The 13,476-nt window shown below is 34.1% G+C and overlaps 2 protein-coding genes and 1 long non-coding RNA gene across 4 annotated transcripts; 1 reads left to right on the top strand and 2 right to left on the bottom strand.

Annotated features, from left to right (window-relative positions):
- Positions 1–2,165: 2,165 nt before the first annotated feature.
- On the bottom strand, positions 2,166–5,163 carry LOC126673943 (26S proteasome non-ATPase regulatory subunit 6). The gene is made up of 8 exons (XM_050368278.2): positions 4,922–5,163; positions 4,705–4,819; positions 3,696–3,786; positions 3,446–3,591; positions 3,134–3,353; positions 2,941–3,049; positions 2,629–2,797; positions 2,166–2,542 (listed from the first exon to the last, which is right to left on the bottom strand). The coding sequence occupies exons 1-8, from the start codon at positions 5,055–5,057 to the stop codon at positions 2,368–2,370; spliced, it is 1,161 nt and encodes a 386-aa protein (XP_050224235.1). The 5' UTR covers positions 5,058–5,163; the 3' UTR covers positions 2,166–2,367.
- A 3,656-nt stretch (positions 5,164–8,819) lies between these two features.
- Positions 8,820–10,219, bottom strand: LOC126675264 (uncharacterized). The gene is made up of 4 exons (XR_008790504.1): positions 9,894–10,219; positions 9,243–9,332; positions 9,062–9,129; positions 8,820–8,982 (listed from the first exon to the last, which is right to left on the bottom strand). It is a non-coding gene; the product is annotated as an uncharacterized LOC126675264 (long non-coding RNA).
- A 691-nt stretch (positions 10,220–10,910) lies between these two features.
- LOC126671553 (probable ubiquitin-like-specific protease 2A) lies at positions 10,911–13,303 on the top strand. Of its 2 annotated transcripts, none has more exons than XM_050365334.2 (7): positions 10,911–11,177; positions 11,769–12,030; positions 12,130–12,297; positions 12,387–12,518; positions 12,599–12,680; positions 12,760–12,870; positions 12,985–13,303. In XM_050365334.2, exons 1-7 carry the CDS (start codon positions 11,126–11,128, stop codon positions 13,054–13,056), a joined length of 879 nt encoding a protein of 292 aa, XP_050221291.1. In that variant the 5' UTR covers positions 10,911–11,125; the 3' UTR covers positions 13,057–13,303. The 2 variants fall into 2 exon arrangements, with proteins under 2 accessions (XP_050221291.1, XP_050221292.1); XM_050365335.2 differs by having other exon boundaries at positions 10,912–11,177; positions 11,378–12,030.
- The last annotated feature ends 173 nt before the right edge of the window (positions 13,304–13,476 follow it).

The following is a 13,476-nucleotide window of genomic DNA, read 5'->3' as shown; positions in this document are numbered from 1 at the left end:
AACTCAAGACCTTGCTTAAGGGGAAACAGACTCCTTACCGCCCGAAACCGATACGTGTTGGTATTTTTTTTAAAACCCGTCTAAAAATAAAATTAAGGACTCGTTTCAAGAGACAATTAACAGTAAAAATATGTTATATTCAGTCCATGCAAAACGAAATGATGAATCAATTAAAAATTACTAAGGCTGCCTTAAGTTTAAGAATCATAATTCTCACAAAGAACAATGTCTACTATAAAATTAACTATGCTTACATCATAGTATAGAATTAAAAGTTCAAGGAAACATTCATTGTAACATTAAAAATGTAAAGTGTCAAAAAATGTGAAGTTAAAGATTAAAAGGTCCAGAAAGTTCAATAACCCAAAATTTAATTTTTGTTAAAAAAAATTTGTATTTTTATGGGTTTTAATGGAACCTGACCGTTCTTAAAAAAAAAAAAAAAAAACCCGATCGAATTACCAGCATATTCATTCGGTTCAATTTTGAAAAGAAAATCCGTTTAGTTTTGAGCATTCACCGGTTTGGTTATTTTATTTTTTGAAATTTTTCGGTTCGACTTTAGAAGCGAACCGAGCGAATGCTCACCCATAAAATTAATAGAGGTTCACGAAACGTACCAAACCCTTGACGAAAGCGGTGGAAACAGAAGATGATTGTTTGTTGAAGTTGGGCTCGGAGGGTGGCAAAATCTTTGTTGAAGATGCAATAATGGCAGGGCAGAATCTTGTAGGTTTATTAGGCCGGAAAACATTCTTCTTTTTGCATGTCGGTGGTTTTAAAGTGACAATGAGATATGCCTTGGAAAGGCTAAAATGATATTTGTCCATCAAGTATGTCATCGTTTTTGATTTTGGTGATGCTTTTGAAGAAGAATGTCCTCCTGTTGTAATGCTTGAGGGAGATGATGGGGTTCTTGATGGAGATAGCGGGGTTCTTGACGGAGATAGCGGGGTCTTTGACGGAGACGATGTTGCTGAAGATTGTTTTGCTGTAAGGTTTGATGAAAATGATGGGGTTTTTGACGTTGAAGGAGATGAGAATAAACTTTTACGGATATGATTTCTTGACGAAGAAGGAAGACAATCCATGATTTCTTGAGTTCTTTCTTCACTGAGTTATGTTTTAATATCGTTTTAAGTCTTTTTTATTTAATCTTATTATAAGAGTCTACTTAAAAGTAAAATTCTCTCACCTAATCAAGATTAGGATTAACCATAAAAAAAAAGATTACGATTAAATTTTTTAGCTTTCATTTTAAGTCACTAATAAAAACCCTTATGTAAATTCCACCAATCCACTCAACAAAACAGTCCCTTCTGCCCCAACCTTAATATCAAAAGCAGGGCTGAACTACTGAGACTTGTTTATGTTTCTTAACAAAATCTTATGTAGTTCATCTGATGAATGTTTAGATTACACAAGTTTGTCCTGCTCACTTAATCACTTGACTACTTTAACTTACGGATATAGGCACATGTTGATATTGCAAAACTTACATCAAACAATTTTTCATTGATTTGATTCATTTAAAGATCTGATTATGCCTGGGATTTTGTGCTTGTATGATACTATTATCTGTTACTGGATGCAGTATATGTGCAGTACATGTGCGGAGTTTTGCAATTCGAAACAGACTGATGCCCCATATGCAGGACAGGGTGGAAGATTGAGACGTGTTTTGCTTTTGCTGCCGATATTGTAAACTTCACACGTCAAAAATAAGATCGGCATGATTGGAATTATGAGTTTGGCATTGTATTTTATGTATAGACATTCTTCAGCCTTAACATAAAGAAGAATGTACGCGTTTGGCATTGTAACACGAGTCTGCAGATGGCTGAGCGAAATACAGCTTTTCCTACAATCCAGTCCAGAGAAGTAAATGTGGTACATAATCCTTGTGACATTCATGAGCAAAAAATCCCTTGAACTCAAAAAAGATTGCGTATTAGCAATGATCTTCAAATGGCTGCCACCTTCAACCCTTTGTGAATTTTGATCGGCTACTTCATAATATTCCTCCTTTGTGGAGTAAAAATTAAACATAATTACTTTAGCTTTTGAAGACATCAACAAGGCAGATCAGATAATTCCCACTATTCCACAGTTCGAAACGGAAACACTATCAAAACAGACTTGCTCAGATAGAAACGACTCCAGCATTTGGGTAAGGAAGAGAGTAATTCATTTAGAAACTAGCAATATGCTAAAAATATTAAACATATTGGTGAATAGATAGAAAAGAACAGCTCAACTAGTATCAGATTGATTAAATCAAAGTATCCACCATGAAGTTCCTATGCTCCATTTTTCTGTCGAAACATCAAATTTCATATTGCAAATCGCACAAAACAACTAGAAACTTCACAGGTCAATCACACGAGACAGCTTCTGAATTCGGTTTAATAAGAAGTCTCCTTGCTTTATAGTGGCTTGGTATAGAGCATTCTTTGCATCAGGGCGGTTAGTCTCAAGAACACCCGCAACCTTATCAATCTTACAATGAAGCTTCCCAGCAGCAATAAAACGTGATAGTTCCCTGAAAATTGAAGCAGCTTTGTGTCAAAAACAGAGAGAGCGGAAACCGAAACTTCAGGGAAAGGTTCATGAAATTTAACCACTTACAGATCAATGAACTCTACTGTCACACCAAACGCCTTTGCCATGGCTTCAATTGTAACACTCTTATATGACTCCAAAAATTGAGAATAGACAACAGTTCTGATCTCCCTCATATAGTATCGGAAGTGAGGATGCAAATAGCGGTCAAGCTTAATATGTTCAGTGATGCCAGCTGTAAATGAAATTCAAGAATAAACCAATTATGAGATATTCAAGGAAATACTGCCTTCTGTAACATGCTATTACTAAATCCTACAAGGCATAACAACTGCACCAGAATCAACTTCAATGCGTAATGAATTAAACTCTACTCACCAAATGCTGCAAAAAAGGATTTGTATTGACACTCGTACAACGAATTTAGGAATTCCGAAAGATATGGTATTTTTCCGATCACTGTCAAGATCTCAGGAGCATCCACTACCTGCTCAATTTGATTAAAATTAGTATTACTAGGTAAAGGCACAAACTGTCATGAGAAAAGAAACCATATTGCAACCAACAATACCTTTTGCTTCAAAGAAACTCTATCCAGTGATATAATGCTTGTGAGTACAGTGTAAAATATGAATGTGTCATAAGGAAAAATCTCATAGGTAGTGAAGGTTGAAATGGAATCCAAAAATAAGTCGGCTGCTTCCTTGAAATTTCGAGTGGACATGAAGAACAAGCCCTCATACACCTTCAATCGATTCTTCCTTTCCCAGTCACCGCCCTCCTCAAACAAGCTGTCATCAGACACAAACCAATACTTGCCTGCTTGCGGAAACACAAAATTGGACAAAAAAAAAAACAGTAGATAATTTCATGTTTTGCTTACCTCTTTGCTTTGTCAATGCTCTTGGATATGAGATCAAAATCCATGTAGAAAAAGCCAATTTGTAAAGTATGGAATACCAAGTCCATCTTTTGCCCAACTGCAACCGTCTTGCTTTCTGTCACATTTAGCTGTTCCAATGCTTTCTCCTGGTTCAAAGTGTAACAGATGTGTACATAAGATACTACTAAAATGAAGGCAGCACAGTCAAATATTAATATCAAAACTACCAGTTATAGCAGCTCTTATTCACCTTGTCACCAATCCGAATGTAGAACAGAGATTTGGCCAAATGAGCTTCTCGAACTTCACTTTCTCCTAAGTTCTCTTCAGCATCAGCAATTCTAACATAGAAAAACATTAAGATATGCTCATATAGAAAATCCAGTAAGCTAGAACCTACTGGACATTTCAAAATTAAAAAAGACTCAACAATACTAGCTGTTCTGAAGCCATGCGAGTCTCTCCCCAAAAATAATGCAACGAGCACATCCTTATCATTATATCGTAAGATCCACCACGAATACATCAGCAGTTATTTACAATAACTTGCATATAAAAAAGTACTCGATGAATTCAATCCCAACGATAACCTAATGAGTAGACAATGTTGGTACTTTGTTCATAAGAAAAGTAGGGAGTGTAATATAACTAAAATGAAAAACAATATATAATTAGTAAATGTTATAAGAACAAAAGAAAACAACTTAAATTTGACCAGTCACAACCTTATCACATATTATAATTATTAATCAACTCCGTCTCGAAATGCTTCAGTTCAATAAAAAATCTTAAAACCAACAGTTCACATTTAAATTGCTTATATCCACTTTGTCCGTAGCATCATATTAGGCTGTGATGTAATTTGCTTGCACTAATGTTCCGAATTCAAAAACATTCAACAATGTAACAACAATAAATTCTGTTCATTGCAGACACTATGTTTCAATCTACATAAATCAATCAACAATTCTAAAGCAATCACTGTTACATATCAAAAAAAAAAAACATACTAATCGAGTTTAAGTTAAGCATCAGTCAACCAATCTTCAATCAAAAACCATGTCATATAATTAAGCTAAAACTAAAAACAAGCAATGGCGTACTCTCGTTAATTTGGACCTTTAATCAAATAATATAATTCTATATCCCGTCCACTTTTCAAAACCGCATGTTAAGCTCTGTTCTACATTTTAACCCTAAAAATCAAACTTAAAAAATAAAATAAAAATTCAAAATAATTGAAGGACACAAAAACTAACTTCTCATCGATCTTCTTAAGCTCATCCTCATTCTTAGCACGCATCGGATCCAAAATGCTTTGATCCTTCTCAAGCAGCCCTTGGCTAGCTAGGGTTTCATATAAAGGAGCCATATCTACAAAATTAAAGCCAAAAACAAAACAACAGATATTCAAGTTAGGTCAGATTTAACTCGAATTTCAAACGAGCTGAGATTCGGACTGAATCAGTTAGTTACCGTCAGACTTAACGGCGGCGAAAACCTCCTCCTTGAGGCGGACTTTCTCAATGTCTTGAACATCAGGGTGAGTGAGAAGGAATAGCTTGTGAGCAAGGATGAGGTGCGGTTGCTGAGTTCCTTCTTGACCTTCCATTGAAAATTTATGGAGTGCCTTGTGAATTAGATTTCGAAAGAAAAAAAGTTTAGCTTGTGTTGGCTTGAGCAAAGAGAAACCCAAGAAGAGAGTGAGATTGTAAATCGACTTTTTTTTTTTTGAACAAAGGATCACTTTACCCCCCGAACTTGGCGCAAAGTATCAAAAACGTCCAAATTAGCGAAACCGGATCACTTTTACCCCGAACTTGGCAAAACCGTTTCAAAAACACCCCTATGCTGATGTGGCACCCTAATTGGAGAGTGAGATTCTAAATACTCATTAATTCTAATTAAATACTCATTAATCATACTAAAATACTAATCTTAATTAATTCAAGGGCTTTTATGAACCTTTTTCAAAAAAAATTGAATTTTTTTTTACAATTTCCGGCGAGGAGGAGATCCTCCTCGCCGGAACCTGCTGCTCGTCTCAGACGAGCATGTCGGTGCTCGTCCGAGACGAGCAGAACCTTGCTCGTCTGAGACGAGCAAGGATGTGCTCGTCTGAGACGAGCAGATCTGTGCTCGTCTCAGACGAGCACAGATCTGCTCGTCTAAGACGAGCACAGATCTGCTCGTCTCAGACGAGCACATCCTTGCTCGTCTCAGACGAGCAAGGTGGTGCTCGTCTGAGACGAGCAAGGATCTGCTCGTCTCAGACGAGCAGGTTCGTGCTCGTCTGAGACGAGCAGGTCTCTGCTCGTCTCAGACGAGCAGGTTCTTGCTCGTCTCAGACGAGCAGGTGCTTGCTCGTCTCAGACGAGCAAGAACGGAGGAGCTGCTGCCGGCAGCTCCTCTGAGACCCATGGGTCAATTTTTTGACCCATGGGTCTGATTTAATGTTTAAATTTTTTTAATTTTTTTATTAAAAAATATAATTTTTGGGGATTAATTTGGAATATAAGTAAAAGTTGGAGGATTAATTTGTAATTTTAAGTTTGAAATTAAAAGGATGAAATTGTTATTTTTTTAAATTATTAGGTATTAATTTAAAATGTTTAAAAAAAATTAGGACTATTTTAAACTTTTTTCAATCAAAAACCACCTTAGAAAACCAAAACCCCTATTAAAACCGGAGAGTGAGGTACACTCTCTAGGGTGAGAGTGGGGAGGGGGGTTTTTGTACTAAATTTGATAAGTTCAGGGTAAAAGTGATCCCGTTTTGCTAATTTGGACGTTTTTGATACTTTGTGCCAAGTTCAGGGGGTAAAGTGATCCTTTGTTCTTTTTTTTTAGTATGGGCTGCTGTTTGGAGGTAACTTTTGCAAGGGGTCACATTTGGACCCGGGCCCCGGCCCACCTCAGTGAAAACTTTTCAAAAAGAATAGCTAATAATCCGCCACGGCCCTGATTTTGGAATGCCTTACAACAAATAACTCATCCACCACCGACCCAACCACTGTCGCCAACCACCGCCATCTGACCACCGCCGAAAAAATTTCCGGTCATCTTCTCTGATTTTATGATGACCGAAACATTTCCCGACGGTGGTCGGGCGGCAGTTATGGTTGGGTCGGTTGTTGGGTTAATCGAGTGGTTTAGTTCAGATTGAGTTGATTTGGCTTTTTTGTTTTTTCTAAATTAAAATTAGGGGTATTTTGAGTGTTTGAAATTTTTAAGGTATTTTGCTGACGTAGCAGTTGTGTGGCGTTGTCATTTTAAAAAAAAAAGAATGGCAGTTGACTGAAAATGACGGCGGCAGTGGAATTTTTATCATATTTGGGGTTTAACGAGCGCCGCCACAAATATGAGGAGATTTATTGATCGTTTTTAAGCATATGGAATTTATTGTAAGGTACCCCAGAAGTCAGGGCTATGGCGGATTATTAGCCCAACAGAAAAATAAAATGAACTTTAAAAGTTTAATCATCTGAAAATACCTCATCTATATGAATTTTTTTGTTTATAATCTCAGTTTACAAAATTTTAAATTTTAAATTTTAATTATAACCATTAGTTTAAATTGGAATGATAAAAGGTTCAAAGTTACTCTCTTTATTATTCATGTGTTATAATTTTTATGATAAAAATACAAATTAAACGGTATAGATTAATATAAACGACGTATTTGAATTTTTTTTAATTTTAATTTAAATAAATGGTTACAACTGAAACTTAAAATTTAAAAATAAGCGAAAATCTAAAAAATTTAAAAGTAAATCCATAAATAAAAAAATTAAAAGATAAAATATTTTTTAATGATTAAACCAACTTTTAATGCTAGAAGGATAGAAAAGTTATTTTTCTTAGGCTTTGTTTGGGAGAGAAGACATTAAAGTAAAGTACGGGTTTTTAAAGTAAAGTAAAGTATCGTAAGGGACGGTAAAGGAAGGTAAGGGTTGTGCATAACCCTTCCATGTTTGGGAAAATAATAAAGTAAATGAAGGGTTTATTAAAAAAATCAGTTAAAAATAATCCAACACTCCAATATGGGGGGTTGGCATATGAGGGTTGAGGGGGGTTGGGAAATATTTTTCAACCCCTCAAAACCTTTAAAAAATTTTGGGATTTTTAGACAAATACCTATAAAACACCTAAATATTCTCAAAAATACCTTTTGACTAAAATTAGTTAAAATTTACGGTTTGACCAAATATTTTTATAAAAATACTTTTTTTTTTGCAAAAATACGATTTCAGTTTACTAATGGTTTACTAACGGTTTACCAAAAATCTGTTCACTATAAGTTCACTAACAGTTTTCTAACAGTCTCCTATAAGTTTACTAATGGTCTACTGTCAGTTTATTTAAAAATCAAATCACTATTTTTTATTTTTAAATTATAGAATGTTAAAATAAATTATTACGTAATTTACTAAAATTATTGGTGTACTATTAGTAAATCATTGGTTAACCAAACAAAAAAATATTACAGATACACAAGTGAAAACAAATTACATACAAAAATTGAGAGCATCATAAAAACAATAATTATAGATTTACCAACGGTTAACTCAAGGTTTACTAATGGTAATTAAATTTATTGTTATATTATTGGTAAACCATTAGCAAAACCAACAACGAAATCATTACATAATTTACTAAATTTTATGGTGTACCATTAGTAAACTATTGGTTAACTAACAAAAAAACCATTGCACATACACAAGTGAATAAAAATATTATATAAAAAAATCAAGATCATAATAAAACAATAATTATAAAATTACCAACGGTTAACTCAAGATTTACTAATGGTATTACTAAAATTAAACTTTAGGTATACTATTAGTAAACCATTGGTAAACCAACAACGAAATCATTATAATTATTAATTACAAAATAAAATCACAAAATATAATGTTTTAATTTTTCTAATTCAGCCATAGACTCCATCTTTCTTCCAGTACGGAGGTCCTGTATTATATCATTTTTTTTCCGAAAATCCTTGTACTATTTTTTTAATTATTCTAGTCCCTCTAGTTATCTAATTTTTGATTTTTAAGGTCCTTTTATTTAGTCTTTTCTATCCCTCTACTTAAAAGATGGAAATAATATTTTGAAAATTAACTATAAATTTATCGACAGTTTCCTCACTGTTAACTAGCGGTGTACTATCACAAAATTTATATTAATTCCTTAAAAAATGGAAATTAACTATAAATTTATCGACGGTTTACTCACGGTTAACTAACGGTGTACTAAAAATAAATTTATCAATTTTTTTAAAAGTGCAGTATGTTTAAAATATACAATTCAAGTTTACCAACAATTTATTAACCATATAATCATAATAAAAATTATTACAAGTTTCCAACGGTTAACCTAGCGTTTACGAACATTGTATTACAAGCAAAATTATTGGTATACCATTAATAAACCATTGGTTAACCAACAAAAAAAAATTACAAATTTTATTATAAACCCATCCCTCCGGCCAACAAAATTACAGAAACCCTCTTCTCTTCCACCTTATTGAACCTCTGAGAAACAACAACATGGATAAGCTAATCTACTCATCAAACATCAATAAATAAATGCATAAACATCACAATAATGTACATTTTGAGTGTTGGAAGAGCAGGTGATGGTGTTTGTAGGCAGCTTTTGGATCCAAGTAAGTCTATGACCTGCAGATTCAACAATTAACATATTGCAAAAGATAGTAAGGGATTTAAAACAACAAAATATAGCAGCCATTAAATAAAATATTTCACATCCTTTGAGAGTGGTCGATTCATACATCTTCATTATAAGCATAATTTTCTTGCTCCAAGGCCTTGACATACTCATCCTTAAGCTCAACAGCTTTATCCAAATAAGGCTTCTTCTCCTAAAACAAAAAAAAAAGAAGGGTTCAAAATCATTCATTTATACAATTTATTATATCACACTTCTCCTATAAAGAAACTAGTCACAAGAAAATCACTTCATTACTCAAACTTTCAATTTTTCACATCCTTCTTTCGCAACTTAAATCACAATAGAAGCATTACAAACACAACACAGTTAATGCCAAATTAATCATCTCAAATGAATCATAAATTAAATGAAAGTAATTAGCACCCAGTTGAAAATATTGTTAGCCTCTTATGTTCAATCTGTTGGTGGATGAGTAATAGGACAAAAATAATGTTCTTCTCATTCTAACAGAACTAAGAGGAAATGAGAATATCCACACCAATAAATTAATCAAAAACAAAACATAAATACATGAATCTCAAGAAACTGGAATTAAGAAACCTGTCAGAAACCATATCGTGCATCTGTAACACTAATTTGAATCGTAATAGAAAATCAACTACGCTTTAGTTGAACAGATAGGAACAATAATTTAGCACTAAATTGAATTAAAAATAAAAATACAACTGAAATAAAAAAAGTTTGGCCATACCTCGTTGAGACATCTCAATTACTCGCAGATATTTACCGGTAGTTCGTTCCACATCGGAACCACTGCCGAAAATACAAAAAAAGCCCGGACCTACCCACATCCGCTTCTTAGTGAAAGAACGCGAGTAAGGCAGTAAAAACTTTCTGTTCAGCCTCTTTTATTTTCTCACTGCCCGCCGTTCTGAAATCGAGATCTGGAGGATGAAAATGCGGCTGAACTCGATGAAATCAATTGCATGTTTGATCGGAGAAAGAAAGCGTACATTTCAAGTTTTTTTGCCGTAAAAACATATACTGAAATCGTAAAAATTTATAAGGAGTGAATTACTTTTTATTTTTGCAACCAAACATGCCGCGTGGTATTTATGAGAATAAAATGGATTTTGGTGGTGCTGGGTCTAATTTCCTCAAAATTTTTTGCCAAACAGGGGTTGAAATTTTACAACCATTCCCTTCTCTTCCTTTCCTATCTCAACCCCTAATCCAAACAATACGTTAATGTTTGGTTAATTTTTTCTATATCCTTGTTATATGCCTTCGTGTAACAATTGGGAAAAGATGTAAAAATGATCATAATATTTGGTCTGTATTTTCACTTAAGCCCCTGATACGTTTTGCGTCTAAAAAATGACCCAAATTACATTTAAACACTCACTCAACGAAAATCGTTAGATGATCGACATATCAAATAACAAAAGCACAAAACATATTTAAAAACATAAAAAATGACGTGGCAACAATAAAAAATATAAATAAAAAAAATCTTACCCCATCTTCTTCCTTTCTCATTTTGTTTTTTGATTTTTAGCTGACACGTCAAAATATTTTACGATTTTATTGAGTGAGTGTTTAAATGTCCTCTTTTAATAATGTTGGGGTTATTTTTGAGACCCAAAAAATATTAGCAGCTTAAGTGAGACACGTGTTAAATATTAAGGTCATTTTTGCACCTTTTTTGAGATTTCTTTGGTAATTTGGACTGAGCTCGGCCTTCATCTCAGATACTTTAACCAGTCCAAACCGAACCTGACCAGCGACTCGAACCGAAACCATGACAAGAATTTGAAAAGTTTTGGACTTTGATTCTGATGTCAAACCTCCCATAAACAGCTTCGGAGTCGCAAACCGCTTGATTTTTGTTTTAGTATTTCTTAAATTTGATCAATTAATGCTGCTGTTTCTTGTCTTCTAAATTTGAATTATCAGTTTTTTTAGTTGCACGATTGATCAACAATGGGCAAGAGAAAGCCTCAAAATGGAAATATTGCTGCGATTCCAATGTCAGGTTAATCTGTTTACCACCCTTCAATTTTAGCTTTAATCATCATTATGGAACCAATTTAGATTCTTTTGCTGTTAAAAAACCTGAAAGTTTGTTCTTTTACCCATCTTAATTTATTAGCATTCATCCTTGTAATTTATCTCTATAAGCAGCATTGTTTATGATATGCACCAAAGGACGTCATCTTGTACTCATGCATGCAGCTGTTTAAAACTTGGGATCGAGCTGTTTAAAACTTGGGGGATAGCCAGCAAGGGACCTATCCGGTCGGATGGGGATTAGTCCAAATATGGAAGGCTTAAATGTCATAGTTGGTATCTGTATCCGTCCAGGAAAACTCATGAACCCTTTACAAAAAAAATAAAATCTTGTGCCTTTGCAATAGTAATGTTATCATGAATTTCTGTTTGGGCATTGTTATATGGAACTGAGAAAGTTCACTTGCTGTTAATGTGCATGATTTACCCTTACCAATTTACTGCATACTTTCAAACATGTACTGTTCGTATAGTCACTCACTTTTAGCTGATCTTTCAAATGCTTAATGAATGAAAAGTGGAGAAATTACGGATTAGCATATTTTGTTTTTGACAGAGGTTTATTCTCGACTGTGTAAGCATCGTTCATGTTGGAAACACATGGTATTGAGCTTGTATACTCATGGAAAGAAGATAAATAAACAAAAAGCTGAAGAGGTGAGGAGATTAGCTTTGGTATTCCCGTGCTCTTTCGGTACTTTTCCTACTCGTGAGCGATCAAAGAGGAGAATTAAGCATGACCGCCCAATTGTTAAAGCTACTAATGAAGAAAAGAAAAAGGAAAAGATGCATAGTGGAGAATTTGACTGCTACTTTTTGTAAGCTGTTTATCGTATTTGAATCCTGATAGAACAGGACTTAAATCTTCTGTATTAGTTTGGTAATTGTGGCATATCAACCTTTTCCAAAATGTACAGGAATTTGTGGAAGGGATTCTCAGAAGATAAGAGGAGTGAATTTGCTTACCTGGATAGTATGTGGTTCGGCTTATACTTGACAGCATCCTTTAAAGGAAAAGTACTTACTTGGATACGGACAAAGCAAATTTTTTCAAAGACATATGTCATTGTTCCTATTGTTTGCTGGTGAGATTCTTTTCTTAGTATCGGCCATTTGATACTTCTGTTCGTTTGCTAAGGTAGGATTTGAGGTGTTGAAATTATTATTCCTTCAGGGGTCATTGGAGTGTCTTAATATTGTGTCATCTCGGTGAGACTTCTGAATCGAAGGACAGAACACCCTGTATGTTGTTGCTGGATTCACTTGAAAAGGCTAATCCAAGGCGTCTTGAGCCAGATATAAGAAAGTATGTTTGCTTATGGAAAATTGGGGCTGCTATTTCGTCATAGTTGCTTAATGTCAAACTAACTTGTTTGCTATATTCAGATTTGTCTTAGACATATATGGATCAGAGGGCAGGGCTGCAAATAAAAAACTGATTTCTAAAATTCCATTATTGGTACCCAAGGTAAGCACTAACCACAGTGCTCTTTGCCATTTTCTGCATACTTAGTTCATTTACATAGGCATTTTCGAAACATTTATAGGTTCCGCAACAAAGAAATGGCGAAGAATGTGGCAACTATGTTCTCTACTTTATAAATTTGTTTATGCAGAATGCTCCAGGTGAATTTAGCATCAACAAGTACCCATATTTCGTAAGTTTTTCAATCGCTTTATATTTTCTCTGCTAGGCGGAAGTTCTGCATCGTGTAAATTATGATTTAATATATCTTATTGATGAGATGACTATTTTGAATGAGCTAATGCAGATGGATAAGAACTGGTTCAGCCCTGAATGCTTGATGCGTTTTTTTGAGGAACTGGAATTATTTGAAAAGTGAATTGTAATGATTGCTATCACTGAGTAACTGTGAATAGCTTTTTGATTCGAATCGTTTGAGGTTATACATAGTTGAAGTAGCAGTCATCATGTACATATCTTTCCTGCAAATTGCAGATGGGAAGTTTGACAATTTTGTCATATTTTTTTTAAGTTAGATCATTTTCAATTGCACAATCTTGGTGTTTGACATCCTGAATCTCAGAACTGTAAATTCAAAAATATATAACATTTAAACTATCAGTGAAGGGAACATTACAAGCTAGATATCAATATTACCATGGTTACTGCTTCAGCCAAGGCCATGCAACTTCTGCTTTGTAGTTAGTTTGTTATTCACATTTGAAGTTTTAGTTCTCTTTGATTGTAAAAGCTAGAAAAAATATTTTTCTTGCTACTTTCCAAAGTGGTTGATACTGGA

Source organism: Mercurialis annua, linkage group LG3 (assembly GCF_937616625.2).
Source record: "Mercurialis annua linkage group LG3, ddMerAnnu1.2, whole genome shotgun sequence".
In the NCBI taxonomy this organism is placed as follows: domain Eukaryota; kingdom Viridiplantae; phylum Streptophyta; class Magnoliopsida; order Malpighiales; family Euphorbiaceae; genus Mercurialis; species Mercurialis annua.
This window is presented reverse-complemented; position numbering and strand designations above follow the sequence as displayed.

What these genes read in the sequence shown, in the direction of transcription:
- LOC126673943 (XM_050368278.2), bottom strand. Translation starts at nt 5,057, where the DNA reads ATGGAAGGTCAAGAAGGAACTCAGCAACCGCACCTCATCCTTGCTCAC. An exon ending in CTTAAGAAGATCGATGAGAA is followed by an intron (nt 3,787 to 4,704) that starts GTTAGTTTTTGT and finishes TTTCTATGTTAG; the next exon opens with AATTGCTGATGCTGAAGAGA. An exon ending in ATCCTTTTTTGCAGCATTTG is followed by an intron (nt 2,798 to 2,940) that starts GTGAGTAGAGTT and finishes TTTCATTTACAG; the next exon opens with CTGGCATCACTGAACATATT.
- LOC126671553 (XM_050365334.2), top strand. Translation starts at nt 11,126, where the DNA reads ATGGGCAAGAGAAAGCCTCAAAATGGAAATATTGCTGCGATTCCAATG. An exon ending in TGCTGCGATTCCAATGTCAG is followed by an intron (nt 11,178 to 11,768) that starts GTTAATCTGTTT and finishes TGTTTTTGACAG; the next exon opens with AGGTTTATTCTCGACTGTGT. An exon ending in TTCCATTATTGGTACCCAAG is followed by an intron (nt 12,681 to 12,759) that starts GTAAGCACTAAC and finishes AAACATTTATAG; the next exon opens with GTTCCGCAACAAAGAAATGG.